Here is a 24,059-nt window from a genome sequence, read left to right on the forward strand (position 1 = left end):
AGCGAAATTGACTCCCAAGTCTAAAGCTCGGAGGAGTTAATGTTCTTCCCAAAGGTCAGGGTCAAGAAGGATAAGTCTGTTTGACTCTATAGCCCCTAATATTTTACTACACCAAATGGAATCTTATTACCACCCACCTCCAAACTCCATCCAGTGCCATAACCATCTAAGCAAATTCAGTAAGTATACCATGGAGCATGGTACTGGTTATTTACACACATTATTGAGAAATTGATGCTCTTGTCTGTGGAATTACAATTTGCAATTCTATCTCCATTATAGTGATTTTTCTTCCTCTAAATATAACTGTTTTGCATCTGCATATAAGAGGGAGCTGAAGATGCAGTTAATAAGCTGAACTATTTGAATTTTAAGACACTTTTGGAAATTTATACAGACAATAGAGAGCATATTTGAATTTGTTACTGCTTTAAAAAAAATCAGAGCACTTTTTGCTCTAATGTGAAGTCAGGCCCTTTAGCATGAATCAAAACAAAGGAATAATTTCTTCTTTTTCTTGATGCTAATTCACTTTGAAAGCATGCTTGTGAGTCTCAGCTTAAGGCTTTTAAAAGACTTGGGAAAATATGTCATGAAATGGATCCATTTTAAATATCACGAGGACTTGCTGGATTATTCACTGTTGGCACTTGCAGGTTCCCTATCAACTGTCTCAACGCCGGTGGCACTCACTAACTTCCAATGACTACTTTTAAACAGACTGAAGATTTCAGTATCTAATGGAAATTTAATGGCAATAGCTTGAAAAGATCAGAAAGCAACTCTTCTTGTGTCTGTTATCTGGCCAGGTCAAAGAATAAAGAAGCTCCCCACCTACAACTTATCTTCACTCAGGCAGGGACGGAAAGTGTATTGACCACTTCCATATTCTGGCTCTTTCCCAGCTGGATATTCTTACCTCATTCCAATTTCCCTTTAGCCTAACCTGCTGCAGACATGCTGTCTCTTTTTTGTTTCTCAAGGCTGAATCCTTTTCACCCTTAGGATTCCAATCCCAATGTAATATCTATAGAGACCTTCTCTGATAACTCTATATAAAGTAGCCACTTTTGTTTACATTCTCTCATATCACACTATTTTTTTCATAGAACAGAGGTTTTGTCTCTCTTGTTTACATCTGTATACCCCGTACATGTAACAGTCTCTGGATCACAAAATGTGCTAGATAGAAAGTGGATGAATGAATAAGAGAATGAATTAGTAAATCTATCCTATATCCAATATTCACCTAGACATTAGAGAGGCAAAGTTGAATCAGATATAGTAAACCCATAGAACTTACTGGACCCGAAGAATGCTGGGCTGGAGGTAGGCTGAATATTTTAGAGTCTATTGCAGTAAAGTAAGCAAAAAATTATGAAGCTCTGAAGTAAAGCAGTGATAGAAGGAAAGAAGAAAGGATTGATCCCAAAGATGTTAAAGAAGGCGAATTAATTGTCTACGAGATGAGGAAAATGTTGGAGTTTTGATCTTAGATTATAGTCTTAGGTAGCTACATAAATAAAGGTGACATTTGCTGAACTAAGGATATAATAAAAGGACCATGTTGTTGTGAAAACATAGAATAAGGAAGGAAGATGTTATGTGTGAAGATTCTGACACAGTTATTGCGTTTGAGCCATTTAATGCGTGTGTTTTTTCCACACCACCAAGCAATTAACTCAATTCTCCATAGACACCAACAGTGTCTCCCACAAATTTGACTCAATTCTGACACTAGCTATCTGGAGTTAGATCAACTCTGGGATCATCAAATCCCACAGATTAAGGGCTCAGACCCACAAGCTTGCTCCCCTCCTCTTCAGACACCAATCCCAAGACCAGGTTGTCAACTGTGCTTCTGACCAGCAGGCTACAGGTCAGAGGTTCCAACAATCCCCTTCTGGGGTTTGATTAATTTGCTGGAGCAGCTCACAGAACTCAGAAAAACATTTACTTCCTAGATCACCAGTTTACAATAAAGGGTATTTATTATAAGGAATACAGATGAACAGTCAGACGGAAGAGATGCATAGGACAAGGTATGGGGAAAGGGCTGGGAGCTTCCATGCCCTTTGTGTGCACTACTCTCCCCAAATCTCGATGTGTTCACTAACCTGGAAACTCACAGAAGCTGGCACTTTTGGGGTTTTATGGAGGCTTCATTTCTTAGTCATGATTGAGTAAATCATTGGCCACTGGTGATTGAATTCAATCTCCAGCCCCACCCTTCTCCCCAGAGGTGCAGGGAAGAGGGGAGAGTAAAACTTCCAACCATCTAGTCACATGGTTCCCCTGGCAACCAGCCTGCTCCTTAGGTTACCTAGGCACCTGAGGTAAAAGTCTAAAATGTTACCTCATTACCATAACAAAAAACACATGCATTCCTCTCTTCACTTAGGAAATCCTAAGAGTTTAGGAGCTCTGTGCTAGAAATGGGGATAAAGACCAAATATATATTTCTTATTATAAACCACATTATCACAGCTGTCTGTTGGATACGGAAGTTGTGACATTCAGCGAATGTTTAGATATATGTATCTGAGTATTCAAGACAGAGATATGGGTTAGAAATTTAAATTGGACGTCTTTGGCACTCATAGAGATAGTACTAGAAAACATAAAAAGGAAATAAGCCAAAGAATCTCAATAGAATTAGCAAACACAAAGGCCAAAGACAAAATCTGAAGGGGTATGTGCAAATTCACACTCCTAGAAATACATGCAACCCCATGCATGAGAGGACAACTGTTTTAACACTCATGAAAGGAATAAAAAATTTCCACTGCACCTGGCTAAAGCAGTTGCCCATAACAGCATGATTATAAAGTAGAACAGTCCCTTTGGGAAAGCCAGGTGCTGAATGGAAGAGCTGGAATACAGCCAAAAGCTACTATCTTCTGAATATGGTGGGTACCAATATATCATAGCCTTTGATGGGGGAAAAAAAAAAACAAAAAAACAACTGACATTTACCAAAAATGCAAAATTCTCTTCTTACAAAAGTCAGAATTGTCAATATAATTTGGTGGACTAGAAAAATAGAAAATAAGATGATACAAGTTTTAATTCGGTCTGTTGATGTGTATTTAATCCTCCTCTTTCCAAAGGAGCCTTCTTATTCTACAGCTACGTACACTTGAGCTATGGAAATTACAAGGGTAACATGTTTACCAAGTATGTGCAAATTTAAAAGCCCCGTGATTAAAGCATTATAGTTTCTAATATCCAGTAAAGCTCACTCCACCATCCTGCTTTAGTCTAAATCACCACATAAGAGGTATAGATATTCATAACGATGGTTTGAAATGAAATCTGAAATAATTTCCTAAGTGGGGAATTGTGAAGGAGAGGAAAAATTAAAATTTTTAATTAAAAATTTAAAAGCAGCAGGCTGTTTTCCTTTATAGAGAACTATGCATTTAATGACATTTTATTTCACTGAATATAGTTTCACATAGACTTTTGAATTTCCATACAAATTAGCTTTGCATACTCTCCCTTTATTCCTTCATCTCTCTTTTCTAACCAAATAACCAAGTCAGTGAATGAACAGCTAACTAGCCCTGTGTTAGGTGGTGGGATCACAGCAGTGAACTAGACAGTGTCCCTGTCCATATATGGCTCACTGTCAAGTTTATATAGTACGGCTCCAGCTGCATTTCCATGCTACTTCACTCCACTGTGATTTATTTTGGCAGATCCCTGATTAGAGCTCTCGCCTGTTCCACCTTCTAAGACAAAGCGCTATCCTAAAGCAGGATCCTATACCACCTGCCCCAACCACCCTTAAAAGCAGGCAAACTCACAAATCTGCTGACCCATTCTGCTTCTACATCTAGTTCTGCTTAGCATTTAGCTCCTTCTTCAACATTTGAGTTTCTCTTCATAAATTCTAGCTCCAGAGATGAAAAAGTCTTTTGAGAGGAGGTAGCATTTGAGCTGGGACTTGAAAGAAACAAAGTAAATGGATTCATTTCCAGCTGAGAAAAGAGCATGAGGAAAGGCATGGAGGTCTGCCCTGAGGAGGCAGAGCAGAATTACATGGATGCTTTTTAAACACTTCCAATGTCTGGAGCCCCAAAAGGAATAGGATACAATAAAGATATTAGAAATACCGTGAGAGCATGGATTTTAGTGGGCTTTATTACAGTGGTAGATAACAATGGCTCCTTTTTTATTGAACAATATTTAATTGGAAGCTCACACTGTACTTAATCACCTCACTGTACTTATCACCTCATTTAACCCACACAGAAATTAGCACCATTTTGTAAAAGAGGAAACTGAAACTTAGAGAGCTGGTGTTTGAATCCAGCTCTTTTTTACCCCAGAGCACTTGCTTTTACATTAAATCACTCAGACAAGCCATGACACCTTCTGGCACCTTGGGGATCTAAGTCCTATTTCTCACATTGCCTCCACAGGAAAATAGGTTATAACTTCAAAAAAATTAACTTTCAAATGAACTTCTAGAACACAATCTATTTATAACTAGATGGAATTGTCTATGTAGTTTAAAATGTCCTCTTTCCTCATGCAAGATGATGTTTCCTACAGAAATAGCAAAATTGCTAGATAGGTGAGATCTTAAGGCGGAACCTGTGTCGTCATATAACATATTTTCTAATTCTAACCTGTATTGAAAATGTAATTGAGAATTGTTTACTTACCACTTTTTCTTTTCCACTAATTCGTATTTATCCAAGACATATCTTGACGTAACAGTCAATGTCTACAAAATAAATTATCCAAAAAAGGACATTAAAAGATAGTTACACTGCTTGAACTTATTGTTCACACTTACCATTCATGCCCAAATTTAGGTTCTGAATTTCTAATAACCTTCAACTTTCAAAGACTTTGCCATTTAAACCTTTGTTTTACAAACTATTCTCCACTCAATAATGCATGAATGAATTAGTATCTCCTATCTAAAAACCACACCACACCACACACACACATACACACACAATCACATTTTTATAGTATTTCCATTAATCAGTCAGAGTTTACCCATCCAACAAATATTGAGGTCGTTCCTACATGCTAGACAGTGTGTTAACCACTAGGGTCCAGTGCTCGATGCAAGATACAGGATGCATGTAATCCACATGGATTTCGATAGAATCACCTGCTCTCTTTAAATTAAAGTGGTCCTCTGAATGAAACAAGTGTCTCTTAAAGCTCAGACCTTACTTGGACACAGCTACACTACATAAAATGTGAAAGACTTCATGTTTTTCTATTTTCCTATGGGTACTTGATAGTTACCCATTTAAATGCACATCCCAAAATAGTAAACGATGTGAATGTAGAATTTAAAATTGTCAACACCAACTACTTCAAAAAAAATAATATTTCCAGGGATGTTATCAAAAGAATTAGTCAAGCATAAACCTACAACCTTCAAAGGGAAATGCGTACAAATCCAGCATTGTCCTTTAAACTATTATCAGTATAGCATTCTATTTTTAATTATCTACCATTTGTATAAGAACTTAGTGAAATTTTAATTGTCTTTTTTTATGGTGGCTTTTTTCTCTAGCACTGCAAATAAGAACTATATTCTGAGATATTAATTAATATTAATTAAATCAAAGAGATTCTGATTCTTCCATTCAAAACACTCAGAATTTTGTGGAATCTTCCACCAGATCAAGATTTCTTGAGAGATCTCGTCGAGATGGCAGCATAAGCAGACTGAATTCATCTCCTCCCATGAACACAACCAGGTTACAACTATTTTTGGAAAAATTACCCTGGAGAGAAAACAGAAAACTGGATAAAAAGAACCCCTACAACAAGGGACAGTCCTGACTAAGGCAGAAGAGGCAGAAATTCCTGCTGGAGAAGAAAAAAGCCACCTTTGGGAGCAGCGCAGCTTCTCAGTGGGCCAGACGGGGGACACCCTAAGGTACGCAGCCCTCCCTGGAGGCAGGGGCCAATACTGCTATAAGCATCCTTCAGACTCAGCCCAACTGAGACGGGGGTCTTACTGTCTAGATTTGCTGGCTATTAACTGCAGCGAGGACACCCCCAGAAAAGCTGTTGGCTGAAAGCCGAAGAGACCCAGGTCTTCAAGGGCCCACGCACAAACTCACTCATTGCAGCAACCTAAAATCACCAGAGAAAAGTCTGACAGTACTTTGTGAAACGAGACTCACCTGGTGGGCTCTGGGGACATCTTGGTGAGAGGAAGGACCTCTCCAGAGACTGAGACATTGGTGGGGGCCCTTGTTCTGAACTGGTACAGGCGTGCTGACACGGACACCCGTGGGTGCCATTGAGGTTCATCCCTTGGCCTGTTAGCCCAGGGGTCTGCTATGCCCACTAGAGCACAGATTTAATCCAGTTTAGCCAGGGCAGGCAACCCACCCTAGGGACCAGACCCACCTAACAGCAAGCCCTCAGGCTGCTTTTCAGCCTGCATTGCCTGGGTGCATTGATCCTCTACAGGTAGGCAAGGGTGTCTGCCTATGTGGGGCAGGGGCTGTGTGAGGACCAGGTGAACTGTGGGGGGCATTGGTGGAGAGGTGGGGGCCTCTGCAGTGTGGCGTCGGGGTACGCTCCAGGGGGTTGAGAAGTGTGCACGGACCAGGACTGTGTTGACGGTGTGGGTGGTCCTGGGGGACGTGAGGCTTATCAGCGGGCAGAAGACCTGTGCTTCACAAATAGGCATAAAAAGGATCAGCCCCACCTTCCAAAGCCTGAAACAATTGAGTGCCCCCATGCCTAGGGCCAGCCCCGCTCAGCTGCACTCCTAAGAGAACTGACAACAGCCTTGTGGGCCTGAGGCTTATTACAACTGCACGCCCCTGAGCCTGGCAACCAGCTACACTGGGTACCAAACCAATTAAGAGGAAAACTGCAATAGGAGTGTGCTGATAGACTTTATAGCCAATGGTGCTGAGGCTCCCCAAACCGGATTTACAAACAGCTAGCCAGGGAAGGAAAGACTAGACTCCCTGGGTTCCTGCAGTGTGAGCAACGCTGCCATAGCAGAAGGACACAAGTAGCCCACAAAGGGGTCACTCCTGGATCTTCTGGACTGGTGACGAGAGGGAAGCACACTGTTGGGCCTCATAAGGCATCTCATCCATAAGGCCACTTCTCCAAGATCAGGAGACATAGCTGACTCACCTAATACATAGAAATAAGCCCACAGAAAGAGGCATAATGGGGAGACAAAGGAATGCTTTCCAAGCAAGGGAAACAGGACAAAACCCCAGAAAAAGGACTAAATGAAACAGAAACAAGTGGCCTACTCGACAAAGAGTTCAAACAAAATATCATGAGGATGCTCACAGATATGGGGAGAAGAATGGATGAACACAGTGAGCATATCAGCAAAGAACTGGAAGATATAAAAAGAAAAACAATCAGAAATGAAGAATACAATACTGGAAATGAGAAATTCACTAGAGGGACTCAATAGCAGAGTAGAGGATGCAGAAGAACGGATCAGCGAGCTAGGCGAAAAACTAGAGGACATCACCCAAGCAGAACAGAAAAAAAGATTTCTTGCTGCAGCAATGAAGGAAAAAATGTAATTGATTTCTATATTGTTAAATAATAAATGTAACATTCACTTCCAGAGTATTTCAAATTGCGTTTATTGATACCTGACAGAGTTTTACTATTGATAACTTAAGTGTAAACATCATTCTAATTTAAATTTGGAGCTCTCAGTGATTTTCATTATCAATGTGAAATCTCTGCAGTGCTGACTTACTACGGAAAGACTTGAGTCAAAGGACCCAAGATTTTGCTCCATCGGGAAAACCTTTTGGAAAACAAGGCAGAAATATGCTTGCTGCATATGGAGGGAAAGAAGAGCAAGTCACAGAAGTCCAAACTGAGGAGCGCTATGGCTAAGAATTGGGACACCAGACCAAGACTACCTTGGGTCAAATATTGTCATTACCATTTACTAGCCCTACGACCATGGACCCCACCTTCAAAATGAGAATGAAAAGATAAAAAGACGTAATTCACATAAGGCATTTGGGCCAATCTCTGGCAAAAATAAGTGCTCAGTATAAACAAATAACCTGTCACAAAGTAAACTGACACAGCTGTCAGCATGCTAAGCACCGTTCATGGTTTATGTCATTTAATCTTCACAACAACACCAAAAAGCAGGTCCTATTACTACCTTCATCGTATATGTAGCTGGTATGTATTATATTAAAGAAAGACAGAAAGAAAGAGAAAGGGAGGTGGGAGGGAAGGAAGGAAGACTTATTGTCATTAGTGCAGTGTAGGCAGTTCCAGCTCCTAACTTACAACAGAACCCTGCCCAGTCTTTTTGCACCATCCTCTCACCTTCCCGTGCTGTAGCAGACAATGCTCAGCTGTTATTCATAAGGTTTCTTGGCCAACGTTTTCAGAAGTGGGTGGTCAGGTCCTTCTTCCTACTCCGTCTTAGTCTGGGAGCTCCTCTGAAACCTGTCCACCATGGGTGACCCTGCAGGTATTTGGAATACTGGTGGCATAGCTGTCAGCATCACAGCAACATACAGCTGCCATAGTATGACAACTGACAGATGGGTGATGTAGCTCCCTGATCAAAACGAACCCAGGTCGCGGAAGTGAGAGTGCTGAATCTTAACCATTAGATCCTTGAAGGAAGATTAAGCTTCTTAAAATGAAAAATGATAACATAGAGAACTTGTTTTGGCCTGTATTTAACAGTTCTGGATGTTACAAAAATACATAACTAATTAGCAGAATATTTATAAGCACCTATATTTAATTATAACATTTCCCAATTATTCAATGCCTAATTATGAAGTTTCTTTATTATCTGGAAATTTCATAGCTGCTTCTCCTGTCCATCCATTTCAGGCACATATAGTTATTGTCAGTAAAAAAACTTATTCAGACTTTGGATGACTCGTACATGTTTAGTAAGTACCTCTTACATGTATGACATTGTGAACGTCCCTCTCTGGAAGGAGAGGAGAGAATTGAACCAAGGCATAAGATTGTGAAGCATGTGAGAGAGATTGGGCCAACAAAGCCTCGTGGGGGTAGTCAAATGTACACGCTGCATCATTATGAATAATCAAGATAGATTTTTTAAAACTTGCTATTAGTTAAAGCCTCAAAGTAAAGAAAACTTCCGTTTAAATAACCATTCACGGATTAAATACATTTGTTCTATTAACATTTCCTTGGGCATTTGTCTCCCCTAGCACTTCTCTGACCTCCTTAAAATTTGTCTGCGTCTTTTGTTTCTCAAAATTGCTCCTCAGGCAAATTTCTTGTGCTACATCTCCAAAGACAAATAGAGGTGAGGAATATTGTTCCTAGTGAAATACTAGTTTCCCAGCAGTATTAATCTTTGCTCACACTGGCTGTATTTAACATTGTCGATTGTTTTTCTCATACATACATTTGACTGATTTATCAATATAGACGTAGGAAAGAATTATATATTTGTGAAGTGGACACATCATTCTTTTGCTGTTCTGATGGACCTTATTTTGTGTCCTCCTCATACAGCTGACCTCTATACATTTTTATTAAAATATATCTGGGATTCATTGTAAGGTTTTATAAAAAGCGGTGGCCTTAGAACTGAAAACATTTGGGTTTGCATCCTAGAGCTCCCTTCACTTTGTGGCCTTAAGCAAATCATTTAAGCACTCAGATTCAGTTTTCTCTTCTCTAAAATTGCACTAATAACCTTTGCCATAATTATCTCATAAAATGGAAAACTCAGATATAACAATGTTAATTAAAAAAATAATAGCGTATGGTATTATAGTGTCTCTGGTCCTGATGTGGTTTACTTCATCTCTGAATTTACTCCTAGAAATAAAAGATCTTTTCAAGTAATTAAGTGAAATATGAGTTCACGGTTATGCTGTTGGTGGAAGCCTGATCTGTTTAAACACTTATTCCCATTAAGTGCTTAGCCAATTACCATGACAACTGAGAAAGAATTCTCTAATAGAGTAAGTACCATCATACTTTCACTGTGTTTATTCATTCTTCTCTTGATTAAGTCGGACCATAATCTTATAGGCATACTTATCTTATTTGCAAACAACAAAAAAGCTTGCACAGGCACAGGGCACCGGCTGGTCCTGGCAAACTCCAGCTCACGTCACCAGTATTTGGATGCAACAGACACAAGATTCCAACCACCATCCAACGTCCTCTTCAGTCCAACTTCCAGGACCACTTTTCACTAGCCTCTAGATTCCAAGATCAGCCAACACCACTTTTTGTGGTTAACTCCTTGCTGCCAACCAAATATGCGCTGCCAGATCTATCAGAATTATTCCGCCAAGGTGGAGGCTACCATCCAGCCCCTGGTCCACCGGGGTCTGTGGGCCTCCTATACCTACCTCTCTCTAGGCTTCCATCTCCACTGCAAAGACGTGGCCCTGGAGGCTGTGAGCCACTTCTGGGCAACCACCTGACTAATCTGCACAGGTCTGCTGGCCCCAGAACAGGCTGGGCAACTATCTCTTCAAAAGACTCACCCTCAAGCACAACAAGGCACCTTTGGAGCCCGGCAACCTTCCTCATTCTGGAGTCCTCTCCCAAGGTGTAGACAAAATGAAAACAATAAACAATAAAGTTTCTTTTTACCTTAAAAGCATTTTTTGGAGAGATTCATTTAGTTATACATTCATTCATTTTTATCTCTCCCATGGAAAGAAAAATTTATTCCAAGTTGAAATTTAGAGAATTTTCCTAAAATATCTTTCCAGCCTTTATCTTCCACTACATTCTTTTCTAAACCCGTACGTCCCAACAATATAAAGCTACTGGACGTTCTTCAAAGACAACATATGTTTCGCTCCCTCTGTCTCATTTTATCATATTATTCCTCTAACCAGGACTGTCCTTCCTTCTTTCTCCATCTTCTAAGCAGTATCTTACTCCACTTCTAAGACATAGTTCAAATTCTTTCTTCTTGGGGAACCCTCCCCTCGATTGCCCACTGCAACCCACTCCTCCGTATTGACCCCAAGGAGGGTCAATGGTTTCTTATCCATTGCACTTCCAAAGCACTTTATGGAAGAGATTTCTTCATTAGGGTTAAAGTTTGATGAGATAATTTCAAAGGTCCTTTGTGATAGACTTAATAAAATGTTTGCAGGCTTTGCAGAAGCAAATTATCAGCATAAGACTGACATTTATACTGACCCAACGTCACGTCATGACTAGAGTCTAGCCTATTTTGAACTCAGTATATTTCCAAAGTTGACAGTCACTTTTCAGTCCAGTACCAAAAGGTCTCGTTTCAGAATTTCCCAAGACAAATTTTTCTAAAAAGTTATCTAGAATTCTCTTTGTTTTGCTTTTTAATATCCATTCCATTTTAGCAACAAAATTTGTTTTTCATATATATTATTTTTCTTTTGAGGAAGATGAGCATTGAGCTAACATCTGCTGCCAATTCTTCCTCTTTTTGCTGAGGAAAATTGGCTCTGAATTAACATCTGTGCCCATCTTCCTCTATCTTATATACGAGACATCTGCCACAGTGTGGCTTGATAAGCGGTGCATAGGTCTCTGCCCAGGATCCGGGCTGGTGAACCCCGGACCAGCAAAGTGGAGAGCACAACCATAACCACTATGCCACTGGGCCGGCCCCTTTTTTTCATATTTTTAAGTGTTTATGTCTAAGGAGTTTAATAATAGTGGTTCCATTGTATTTTGTGTAAACTAGAAAGTGTTAATTTACTCCTAGTAGGATCCCATCTCTATAAGGAAGTTATGATGGGCTGTCATAATTTCTTCTTGTGATAAGGGAAAAAATGCTAATGCATGAATGGTCACAGCCTTCTTCACTCCTCTACTTTAGCTTGGTTTCTAAGCTCTTCACTGTATTGGTCCTTGTGTTGGTCAGAATTATGGTTTAGGTATCAAGAGTCAGAGTCAAAAAAACAAACAAACAAAAACAGATTGATTACATTAAGACAGGCACAATCCATTCTTGGGAGAAAAGAACAGATTTGGAAAAGGAGAAAGAAATAGAGAAGACCAAGAGTGGTCTGAATTTTCAGAGAGGTTTTCTGAAGATGGAGAGACAATGAAAGGGGAAGGAGGGGGAGGAGCAAATAAACCAAGAGCTATGTGTGAAGTGAAGAGAAGATTGAGGGCAGCAGCCTTACTGTGATGATCGACTTTGGGAGATGGTTGAATGTAGTAGATTTTTAGGATATTTTGCAATGCTTCATGTGATAATCACTCTTGGCATTTTTGAAGGTTACAAACAAAAATAAATTGTTTTCAATGTTTGGATTGACTTCCACATGCATGCCATACTCTGTGGGACATAATCCTGTTGAAAAGGGCCACGTGGGAGTTCAGCTTTATCAATGTTACCTACTATGATACTTATCATTACTGTAATTGTATAGTAGCCTGTCTTTCTCATTAGACTATAATCCCCATCAGGACAGGAACTGTCTTAATTTTTTTTGCAACCCCATCACCCAGGACAATATCTGGCAAGGGTTAGATTTCAATAAACCTTCATTGAATGAATGAGTGAACATGATGCTAGAAGCCTTGTACCAACTTCAGTCACAATAACATGGATGACAAAAAGTCTTAAGAGAGGAAATTTCTTCAAAGTTTGGGATCAGTTATGTAAAAATATTTTTTTCCCCAAAGGTAAGAACAGACTCTTCCTACATTTTTTCTACGGCAATCATTTTCCTTTTCACATGGGCAAGTTACACATCAGAGCACCCACACACAGCGCCTTGCAAAAGAAAACAAATATGATATACAAAGCATTCTGATGATTGTATGGGGGAAAAGACACAAAGTAGACAGTAAAGATAATAAATGTGTTAACGTCTATAATTTACTCCACATATGTGATAATCTAGTGCAGTTGCAAACCGTATTTTCCCCAAAAAGTTGATATATTCAAATAGGATAGTTACATTCTTTAAATATTCTGACTGATTATGAGTGAAGCCAGTAGGAGATTCGATATATTTGTAACTCCAAAGTTTACAAGTCAAATTTTATTGCATATTAAATTGTATTTTAATTTCCTTTGTTGAGGGTTCTAATTAAGAGCATGTATTCCTTCATTAGCCAGATATTTATTGAGCATTATTGTGTACCAGGCACTGTGCAATGTGCTAGAGACTGAACAAAGAACAGACACAATCCAGATTCTCAAGAAACCTAAGAACATTATAATCCAATACAATGAGGATATAATAAAAGTGTATATGGGGTAAATGGGAAGAGAGTCTTATTCTGTGTGGAAGAGCCAGGGAAGGGTTCACAGATAAAGGTAAATCTGGAGCTATGTCATGAACCAATTTTCTATGCAGGTGAAAACAAACAAACAAATATAAAGACCAGAAGCTCAGGGCTAACTCCATGCATTTAGTGAAAGGCAACTCCTTCCTTATTGCTAAACCTTAGGGAGTGAAGATGTTTCCAAATGCTCCCATCACCATCACCAAATTCTTTGCAAATTTAATATAAGACTAATCAAAACAGCCCTATATCTTCCTTTACTCTCAACCTTTTTCTTCCCAATGACAGGAGATTTTCACATACTGGGGTACGTGGGATAACTATTTGGGTTCAAAGCTGATTCAGCTTGAATTAAGGAAGCCTGATTTATGGGCTATCAAACGTACATTGTGCATCTGCTTTAACCATTAAAGAATGTACTCTCAACATAAGACTGCATACTTCTCCTACGCCAGTGTCAATATCACCCATATTAGTCCCTTTCCCCAGATCAAGATCATATTGTCCTGCTAATTTGCAACTGATACCTCTTTGAAACTTTGATGACTATATATCCTGTATCTTTGTATCTTTCTTGTTCTAAAAAGGTATAAGACTGTACTGAAAACTATGCTTCTCTGGAATGCTTTCTTCCTTTCTTGGAAAAGGCCTTCCAAGGTTATAATCTTCACTCTGGCTCAGCTAAAAATCACATATCTTTCTTATCTATAGAATGGTTGTTGATTGTTTTGCTTTGACACCACTTTCCCTTCCCTTTTCTTGTCCCCTACTTCCAAGCACGGAGACATTGGTGTATAAGGAAGTGAAGGACAGAGAGTACTACCCAGAGTTCTCAGAGTCTGAGTAGGCAGAATGGTGGAGGAGGTGAGATACCCGAAGAAGCAATTAGCTTGGACACGCCAAGTGGCCAAAGAATCAGGATGGTGGTGATGGCCAGCATGGGCAAGATGAAAAGGTGGAGGAGGTAGCTGCAGTGGTTGGAGGAATAGTTGGTTTCATTGAGCAAATAAGGTAATTTATAGAATAAATAAGTACATACATGAAGAGCCAGGTTTCTCACCACTCAAAAAGGATTCGCAAAGAAAAGGGGAGGACTAGTATAGGAAAAAATTGTGAAAGACTTTGAAAAGGATCAAAACTATTATTGTATGTCTTCACTGGAAAATTAGCACTAAGTATACTCTTCTGGAATATCTGTTTCTAAGGGGTCCTTGTGTCTTTCATTGTCTTTGATCTACTTTATAGCTCTATAAGCTGTAGAACAGATATCAATGCAAATTATTCTTGTTCATAGTATGTAAAGGAATTTTGTCAAATAAAAACATAATTGACTTCCACCTCCATTGAATAAGTCAGTTTTGTATTTACTTTTAAATTTATTTAAGTATTCCTTATCAGCCTATATATGTATGGTTCTTTGACTCCTCCTTTTAGCCACTTGCAATATCTTACCATTCACTCATTAATTTATGAGTTAAATAAAATCTTTCTGTAGTGTTCATTTTACATCTGTATGAGCGTCATAATTTTACTCTGTTAAAATTTGTCTTTTAACATTTTTAAAAAACCCTGAGGGGTTGAATTAGAATTAAAAGTATCTGTATGAACTCATAGAGGTTTTAAAACATATACGCATACATAGATTTAGAAATAGTCATGAAGACATGTACTCACACCTCTCTCTCCCTTGCTGTCTCTGTCTCTCTTTTTCTTTATACACATACATATTTTCTATCTTTGTCCGTGTAAACATCTTAGAAGCAATAGAATTCCAGCAGCAATAAGCACTCTGAGAACACACATGCTCTACTAAAAGGAACCTGGGCTTCCTGCAGACATGGCTAACTCAGGGAGAAATGGGGAAGAAAGAGAATAAGCCTGGGACAGATTTTATGCAATAAAATAAGAAAATGCTTGAAGGAGTTTGCTTGCAGTCTCTCTCACAGGCCAAAACTTTTATAATTTGAGTATTAAAATAAATAATGAGTGTATAGAATTACCACTTATTGAATAAAATAGGAACCTCTTATTCCATACTGATATAAATAAATAGATTGATTTATTGATAAACAGATTGATTGATATATAGATAGGAGGGACATCATTTCTGGGAACCTATTATTCCAAACTGATACAAATCAATAAGTAAATAAATAAATAATAGGGACACTTCTTTCTTATTTCTAATAAATAAAGAAGGAATGGTACATATGATTAACCAGTATTTGGCAATTGCTGTAGTGGTAGTTCTTAACGATGAAACGCATCAATAGATCCTAAGACTGGTGAGTAAGATTTGATGAGGACAGTGATGGAGCAGTAGAATAACTTGCCTCAAAACATAATTCAATTCAGAGGGAAAATGGTGACTTTACATTGAAGAAATATCCCTGTGTTGAGAGTCTGGTCATGAGGAAATATCAGTCAGACTCAGGCTGAGGATCATTCCATGCAATGAAAGACCTGCACTCTTTACGAGTGTCAAGGAATGAGAGACAGGGAAAGCGAGGAACTATTTCAGACAGAAGGAGACTGATGGCACCTCACAGCTAAATGCAGCAAGTGTCTCTGGATCGGATCCTGACACAGGAAGGAAAAAGACATTGACGCAATGTTTGGTAAAATTCCAATGGGATTTATGGATTGTATGATAATGTCTTATTAATGTTAATTTGCTAATTAGAAAGATTGCATGGTGATAATGTAGGAGAGTTTTTCGGTTTGGGGGCAATAAATCCTGTAATTAAATATAAACTACATGCTAAAGAAAAGTCTAAATTAAATGCATAAAAATAACAAGAAGGTTATTCCTCATCTGGTGCATATTCTACGCACGAATTTATCAGGGTCTAGGAGGAAACAGACACACACTTGAATTGGTCAATTCAATAATGGGACTATTTTAAAAGATGTGGGATTATGTGGAGAAACCACGAGTCATGGTACAATACCCTCAGAATAGGAATAACAGGATTCCTCATGGAAAGGTTCATTAATGATTTAGGAGACATGCAGGGAATTAACACGTTCTTTCTCATATTATTTGACTCCAGTGATTTCAGTCACATCCCACATTTCCCTCGTGCTAGATAACTCTTAAAATCTTCACTCCAGCATTCACTCTGGAGCCACAGTGACAATGATAGAATGCTCTCTTTAGAACCTGCATCTTTGCTTTATTTTGGTTCACCAAGAGACCAGATGTTAAGGTATTTTATTCCTTCATTTTCCCTTAATGCTATCCTTGATTCACCACTCCACTTAGCCTGCCAGAAATTGAACTGGTCGCTAGCACTCTTTCTGGCATTAAGCAACTCAGTTGACAAAAGATTATTTGAGTGGCCGTGCAGAATCTTAAGAGATTCCAACCGTTGACGTCAGTCACTTATAATGCAGACGCCAACGTCTGCTCTGATAGGCTGCATAAAAATTGCCGCTGCACTTTTCTGGAAGTGCTTGGTGATTGTGGAACTAACTCCATCCAATGTTATTGCTACACCAATCAACAGAAACACTACAATTTTTTACCTTTGGAATTGCAGACAACAATTTACATGATATCTTTTTTAGAAGCATAATTGCTTTTGAATAGACTGGCTATGGTATCAACACAATTGTTACCAAGGGCTCTTGTCCAAACAACCCTCCCAGCAAAGGTGGTTGTTAACACATCAGCCTTCTTTTATTTGCATCGCTTACCACTCTTTGTTACTTCTTAAGATTTGCCTCCAATTTTGGCTAATGTAAAAATCCAAAAGTGGATGACATGGCAAAGATATTGTAAATACAATCAAGTCACTATTTTGCTGTAGTTTTCAATACTTTGTTCCCAACCCCAAGGACTTGAACAAGCATGTGCTTCAAAGCAGGACATTGGAGCTCATTGTAATATAAATAAATACTTGTCTTGGTTCAGATGAATCACCAAGGCACCAATATTGCCTCATTTTTATTTATGCACACACTCACACACACATGTACATGTGTGTGATAGATGAAGGGAAGAAAAGAAAGGGGAACCGAGGGGAGGGAAAGAGAGGAGATGAGAAGAATAATGTTTAGATATAGACATAGTGTGAATAGATATGTCCAAACATAACTGGGAAGAATATGGGGGTCATCAAAAAAATTAAGAGCAACAAGACTATCTTTTATGTCTTTTCAGATTATTTCCCACTACATTAGTTTCCTGTGTCTGCTGTAACAAATTACCACAACTTTGTGGCTTAAAATAACAGAAATTTATATTCTCACAGTTCTGGAAGCCAAGAGTCCCAACTCAGTTTCACTGAGCCGAAATCAAGGTGTCAGCAGAGAAGTTTTTTTCCACATTAAGGTAACATTCAGAGGTTTCATGGATTAGGATGTGGTTATCTTTTGGCGAGGTATTTTTCAGCCTACCAGACCCACTAATACACCATTACAACCACTCCTCTTCTGCCGCAGTTACCAGTTGTTGAAATTTGTGAAACAGTTTTTTGGGTACAAAGAACCAGATCAGTCTGGGAAAAAAGTTGAGCCTGAAATGATGAGACAGGTCTTTAGAAATCATTTGTGCTAAGTGAACCAAACAGAGAAATAGTTTTTCCTTTTCACTCCAATCTGAGATCTTGAAAGTACAGTCTGACTTATTATCTCTGGATCCTCCCTGCTCAGCTCAGTGCTTCTCACACTGTAATATGTAATAAATGTCCATGGAATAAACAAACAAACATGCAAATTGTTCCCTCGCTGTTTCCATGAATCGCCTCATGATACCTGTGCTTCATTCTATATACAAAGTCAGTGATGCAGGTCATGGTTACAGCGAAGTCAACCAATCTGTTTTATAGTCCTGAGGCTTTGCACTTCTATTCCCTGGGGCTTGTCTTGTTCCTTTTCCAGTACAGTGTTATCTGTCCCATTCTTCATTCTGTCTCTTCCTCACTCTCACAACCACGCAGCAGCCAGTGACTGGTTCTCTTCCCAGTGCCATCACCTCCAGCAATATAGCTCTTGAACAGAGACCCAGGACATGGCAATCCCTCAAGGGTAGACCATGAAAGGATGCTGCAGAGAGATTCTTTGCTGTCAGCCAAGACACCGTCAAAGCCTGTGTTCTACCTTCATCTGTGTCCTGGTTTCTATCTGTTACATCATTTTCTAAAACTGGGAGAAACTCCTCTTTTCTTCTATAAATCAGTCAGTCACACTGAGTATATTTGGTCAGGGAAGATTTTTTCCTTTCTTTCCCCCGCCAAATGAAAGCTTTTGCTCTGCTTTGAATGCTGTATTAAGAGAAATCCTCTGATTTCTGCCAACATGCCACCCACTCATTATTACCCCACACTCACCACGACCCCTGCACTCACCTCCACATGCAGCCGCATCATTCCTTCTCACACCTTATTTTTTTATTACTTTACTCTAAGTACTTCCTCTTCAGACTTTGTCTTTTGATTCCTCATCTCCATCTACCACCCAAAGGAAGACTATATATTCAGCTCTGGGGGCTGGAGGAGGGATATAACCAAAGTGGAATCATGTCACATTTGGGTTACACACGTTTGCTCCAAAAGAAAGCTTCTCTTAGGCTTCCTTCCCAGAGTACTGTGGCACTAGAAGTATTTGCAGATTTACTATGGGATTTGGGGTGCTGGTTGAGCAGTGGCAGTCTTCTTATTTAGGCTCAGATTTCAACCAGTGAAACTATTCCAAACAGCTATGTTTCCTTCTACAATGGCCAAAAGAAGCATTTTTCTGGTAGAATTTGCCAGACAGACAAAACAGAAATCACCTAAATGTCACTTAAAATATACCTTTTAGTCAAGAAGAGATCATCTCTCAAAGAAGATCTATTTCATTGACATGAAAAGGGACACCAAGGTCATTTTTATTCTTTTTTTGAGGAAGATTAGCCCTGAGCTAACTGCTGCCAATCCTCCTCTTTTTGCTGAGGAAGACTGGCCCTGAGCTAACATCCATGCCCATCTTCCTCTACTTTATATGTGGGACCCCTACCACAACATGGCCTGCCAAGCGGTGCCATGTCTGCACCCAGGATCCGAACCTGTGAACCCCGGGCCAGCAAAGTGGAAAGTGTGCACTTAACTGCTGCACCACCAGGCCAGCCCCCAAGGTCATTATTATTAATGAAAAATATGAAGAACTATTTCATAGGGAAAAGAATGGTAGAGGAAGAAACAAGTAAATGGAGAAAGGAAAGCGAGGCAAAATGAAAGACTAAATAATAAGCTAACTTTTTCCCAATAATTTGCCCAAGATCACATGTGGTAAAGACAGGATTGGAATTCAGATTTCCACACTCCTAGTCCACAGTTATTTCCTCTACCCAGAGTTTCCCAATCAGTGTGTCAAGAGTGGGCTATAGGTATGGGAAATATTGATCCTTTTTGCACAGCAGATGGAGTCTGGGATGGGAAGAATCCTTAAGGCAGTTGCCACAATCAAAAATAGCTTAATCCGGGCCAGCCCCAGTGGCCTAGCAGTTAGGTTCAGCATATTCGACCTCAGCAGCCTGGGTTTGGATCCCGGACACAGACCTATACCACTCTGTTAGTGGCCATGCTGTGCTGGCAGCCCATATACTAAAAATGAGAAGAAGATTGGCACAGATGTTAGCTCAGGGTGAATATTCCTCAGCAAAAAAAAAACAAAGAAAAAAGAAAAAACAAAAGTCTCATCCTGTTTATAATAGTATGCTGAGTAAATGCAAATTTCTTTGTGTTCTATGATATGAAAAAAAATGTTTGGAAACACTGTGAAGTCTACACCATGGTGAGACCTGGAGGGAAAGTTCTTGACTGAGCTGGTAAGACGCTTTGCAAAAATTACTTGCCTCATGTATCTGAAAGGACACAGGATCTGTGTCTGGGATCCTGAAGCCAAGTACCACCAAGTTTCTGTGGCAGGTACAAGGACAAGTAGTGCTCCTGAAAGAAAATATGATGTTGAGAAGACCCACATTATGGAAGGAGATCCCTTAAAAGTGTTCTAAAAAATAGTGTTGACACCTGAAAAATCTTTTCATACGTCTGTAATTGAGTAATCTAACATTGAATACTTTAAGTAGGCTGACCTGATGACCATCAAGTAAGCTTGCAAGAAGCCCCTATTTTTTGTTACTCTCTTCTAGCAGGTAACAGAGAGCCTTTGCTGTGCCTAATGTGAGGTGTTCTTATCCGTCCTGTTAATGTACTGTTAGTGAAGAGGGCTTCCTGAAACAAGACAAGTGAGAAACTCAGAGAAATTTCTAAAGCGACACTTGGAGAGCCAGCAGCAGCCACAGCTTAATTAGAGCCAAGTGCCTTCCACAGGAAGCCTGATCTGGGCAGAGAGGGCAGAAAGTTTCTCTCATCACCATTTTCCTTTTAATGTTCTCTTTTCTGGTTTTGTGGCCTTTCACCCATGTAGTTTTAATTCATGAATCCAAAATTCTTTGCTATTCTTGCCATCAAGAAGTGGAGCATATGTCCATTTCTCTATGTATGTTGGTGGCTTTATAACTGCCTTGACCAATTGATTACAGTGGAAGTGATGCTATGAGACTTCTGAGGCTGAGTCAGAGAAGGTCATGCAGCCTCCACTAGTTCTTTGTAGGCACTCTCTTATGGAGCCCTAAGCCATCATGTAAAAAGTCCAACCACCCTAAGAATGCCATGCTGTGAGGAGGCCAGGCCACATAGAGAGGCCAAGTATATGTGCCCTGGTCAGTTAGTCCCAGCTGTGACCCTAGTGTAGGAGAGGGAGAAATATTCCCCGACCCTTCCAGATTCTTCTGGATGGTCTAAGAATTAAATTGACATGAGACAGAAGAACAAGAAAAAATCAAACAAGTTTAATAACACATATACATGGGAGAAACCCAGGAAAACTGAGTAACTAGCCAAAATGGCTCAAGCCACCACCTTAAATAACATCTTCAGCTAAAGACAAAAGATGTTGGGAGTAGTGGTTTGGGACTTCAAAGGGAAGGAAAGCAACTCACATGGAGATGGAAAAGCAAATGTTTGGTAAACAAATGTTTTGCCATGCCTTGCAAAAACAATGGCACATGGAGAGGACTTTGGTCAAATGGGCCTTGCTAGGTTCCTCCCTGTCTACTGCACCTAGTTCATATTAGACTATAGTTATCTATAGTGAGAGCTTCTTCCTGGAACAGACCTTCTCTCTTAAATTCTTTTAAGTTGTTAGGGGGAAGGTCAAAGTTTCTTCCTGAGTCTTTTGTTCTTAAAAGTAATCAAGCCAAAGAGTTACATTTCAGGGTGGCAAATTCTGCTCCCCTATACCAGCCAACAGCCAGCATCAATTGCCAGACAGTTGATGGCTCCAGATGATCCCAGCATCTAGATGTTGAGTCACTCCCAATATTTGAGTCTTACCAGGTGAAATCCCAGACATCATGGAGCAGAAACAAACCATTACTGCAATAGGTATTTGCAACCTCCAAAGAATATCTTGGAAGAAAGCATACTGCTCCACTGTAATAAGGTCAATACTGATTCCAACTCTTATGTTGGAATCCAACTCTTTGGTCAGCTCCTACTTAAATGTGTTGTTACTTTTCCCCCATGTCTAATGCCTCTGTGTTGCAGATATTTTACTATTTTCAAATGGTAAAACATTAATATTGAAGACTTGTAAATGGCTGTTTTAAATAAGCATTAATTAACAATTTCTCACCCTGCATCTCTGGATTATTTAGCATTAAAATCCATTTTTCAGATGGAGAAATGCCATATGGCAAATAACTGACATAGGTGGAATTATCAGAATAGCAAGAATCCAGCTCTTAACAGCCAGCTCTGCTATCTCCAGGGAATGCTCAGTGACTATAAATATTAAGACAAAGAGGATGGGTACAATAAATGACCTCCATTCCCCGTCACTTGTTTTAATACTTCCATGTTCACTACTTTTCTCAGAGGAAATAATTCCCTTACTAGAAGTATAACCCCTTCTCCACAAAACCTATGTGGTTCTACAAAATATTTGACAACACTAAAAATGTTCCATTTTGCCAGTCACAAGTCCATTTCTCTAGGATTTCAAGGAAAGATAAGACAATCTGGATTCTAATACAGTCATGCCTCACTTGATGATGGGGATGTGTTCTGAGAAACGCGTCAGGTGATTTTCTCGTCCGAACATCAGAGTACTTACACAAACCTAGATGGAATAGCCTACTACACATCTAGGCTATATGGTACTAATCTTATGGGACCAATATCATATATGCAGTCTGTTGTTGACTCAAATGTCTTTACGCAGTGTATGACTTATACTCATTGAACAATTTCTTTTTTACTAACTATAGTTAGAAAGAAGCAATATATCAATATCTTAATCCAAAAGTTCAGGTAGTTAGTACACACACCAGCAGAACTCTTGGACAACTTACCTTTTGGTGTTACAGCAGCAAACTAGTACTACTACTTTAAGCTGGCTTGGCAAACCTAAATAGGTCAGTAAGTAATTGATTTTATAATGCAAAAGTTCCTAAAAGCTGATTATCACTTGAGTCTCAAGCTTGATGCTAACTGGAAAGTTCCCATATGGAAGCACATGGTATCATCTCAGAGTTACTCTGGGCATCCTCATATTAATACCACATCAAAATATATTTTGCTATAAATAGAACTAGTATAGTATAAAATAAAAGGGAAGCTATAGCACAGCTTACAAAATTACGACTTAAGCGACCTTGCTACAAGTCATGAGCTGTACACTGATGACCTATTTGTAGCAGTGTGGGAAGAACAGTGGACAGGACTCAGAACTTGGATGCTAGACCCAGCTCTCTCACTAATGCACATGTGACCTTCAGCAAGTCACTTAACCCCTCAGGCTTCTGTTACTTTGTCTATAAAACCAGGAGATTATGCTACATCATGTTGGAATGTGGATTCTCAGGTAAGTTTGTATGTTTAGAATAATTTCTCATTATTAGGATCACTCCAGGCTTATGCTACTCAGAAGTTTGCCGTGCCTGCCTTTGCCTTTGTTTTTCACCCACACAGAGCTTTTGTTATACGTGACATGTTTCTTATTTACATGTATATAAATTTACATAAAATTTATAATATATGTATATTTCAAGTATTCTGAAAAACTTGGAAGATATTGAATGAAAACCAACATACTCATCACCCAAACTTAAAAAATACTGTTATTTTACCATACTTATTCCTGATCCTCCTTCTTTTTTAAAATAAATAAAATGTTACAAACTTAACTAAAGTAATTAAACATTACCACCACACTACTCTAATGATATTTCACTTCCTGCCTCATCGTGCTATAGTATCCTGAAGTGTGTCTAGAGCTTTCGGTTCATATTTTTAAATTTATCACACCTGTATATACCATTACCAATTGAGATAACGTTCTTTGGATTTTATTACCGTACATAAGTGAGATGACACTGACCATATCTTTCAACAACTTGCTTTTTTCCCTTAACTTTATGTTTTCCACATTCATTTTAATACATTTGTAAAGTTCATTCACTCAAACACTATTTAGTATGTTTACATGAACATATTACGATTTGGATATCTATTCCTTTATTGATAGACATATAGAGGATTTCCAGTTTGCCCTTATTACAAACAGTGCCACAAAGAACATCCTCTTGCATATCTTCTTGTGCACCTGAGCGAGAACACATTTTAGGGTATTGAACTGAAAGTGCAATTGCGTTGTCACAGGGCATGTTTATCTTCAACTGCACAAGACACTACAAAGCAGCAATCCAAAGTAGTTGCATTAATTTAAGTGCCTGCCTACAGTGTGTGAGAGAGCTC

At 39.2% G+C, this 24,059-nt stretch overlaps 1 protein-coding gene across 3 annotated transcripts in view; it reads right to left on the reverse strand.

Annotated features, from left to right (window-relative positions):
• Positions 1 to 24,059, reverse strand: part of MRPS30 (mitochondrial ribosomal protein S30) — a 159,127-nt gene that overhangs the window by 98,314 nt on the left and 36,754 nt on the right. For all 3 annotated transcript variants that reach the window (XM_070246833.1, XM_070246832.1, XM_070246831.1), the window contains exon 5: positions 4,674 to 4,735. In XM_070246833.1, the coding sequence (XP_070102934.1) occupies positions 4,701 to 4,735 (35 nt within the window). In that variant the 3' untranslated portion in view covers positions 4,674 to 4,700. The remainder of the gene's footprint in view (positions 1 to 4,673; positions 4,736 to 24,059) is intronic.

The sequence above is a fragment of the Equus caballus genome, chromosome 21 (assembly GCF_041296265.1).
Source record: "Equus caballus isolate H_3958 breed thoroughbred chromosome 21, TB-T2T, whole genome shotgun sequence".
Lineage (NCBI taxonomy): Eukaryota > Metazoa > Chordata > Mammalia > Perissodactyla > Equidae > Equus > Equus caballus.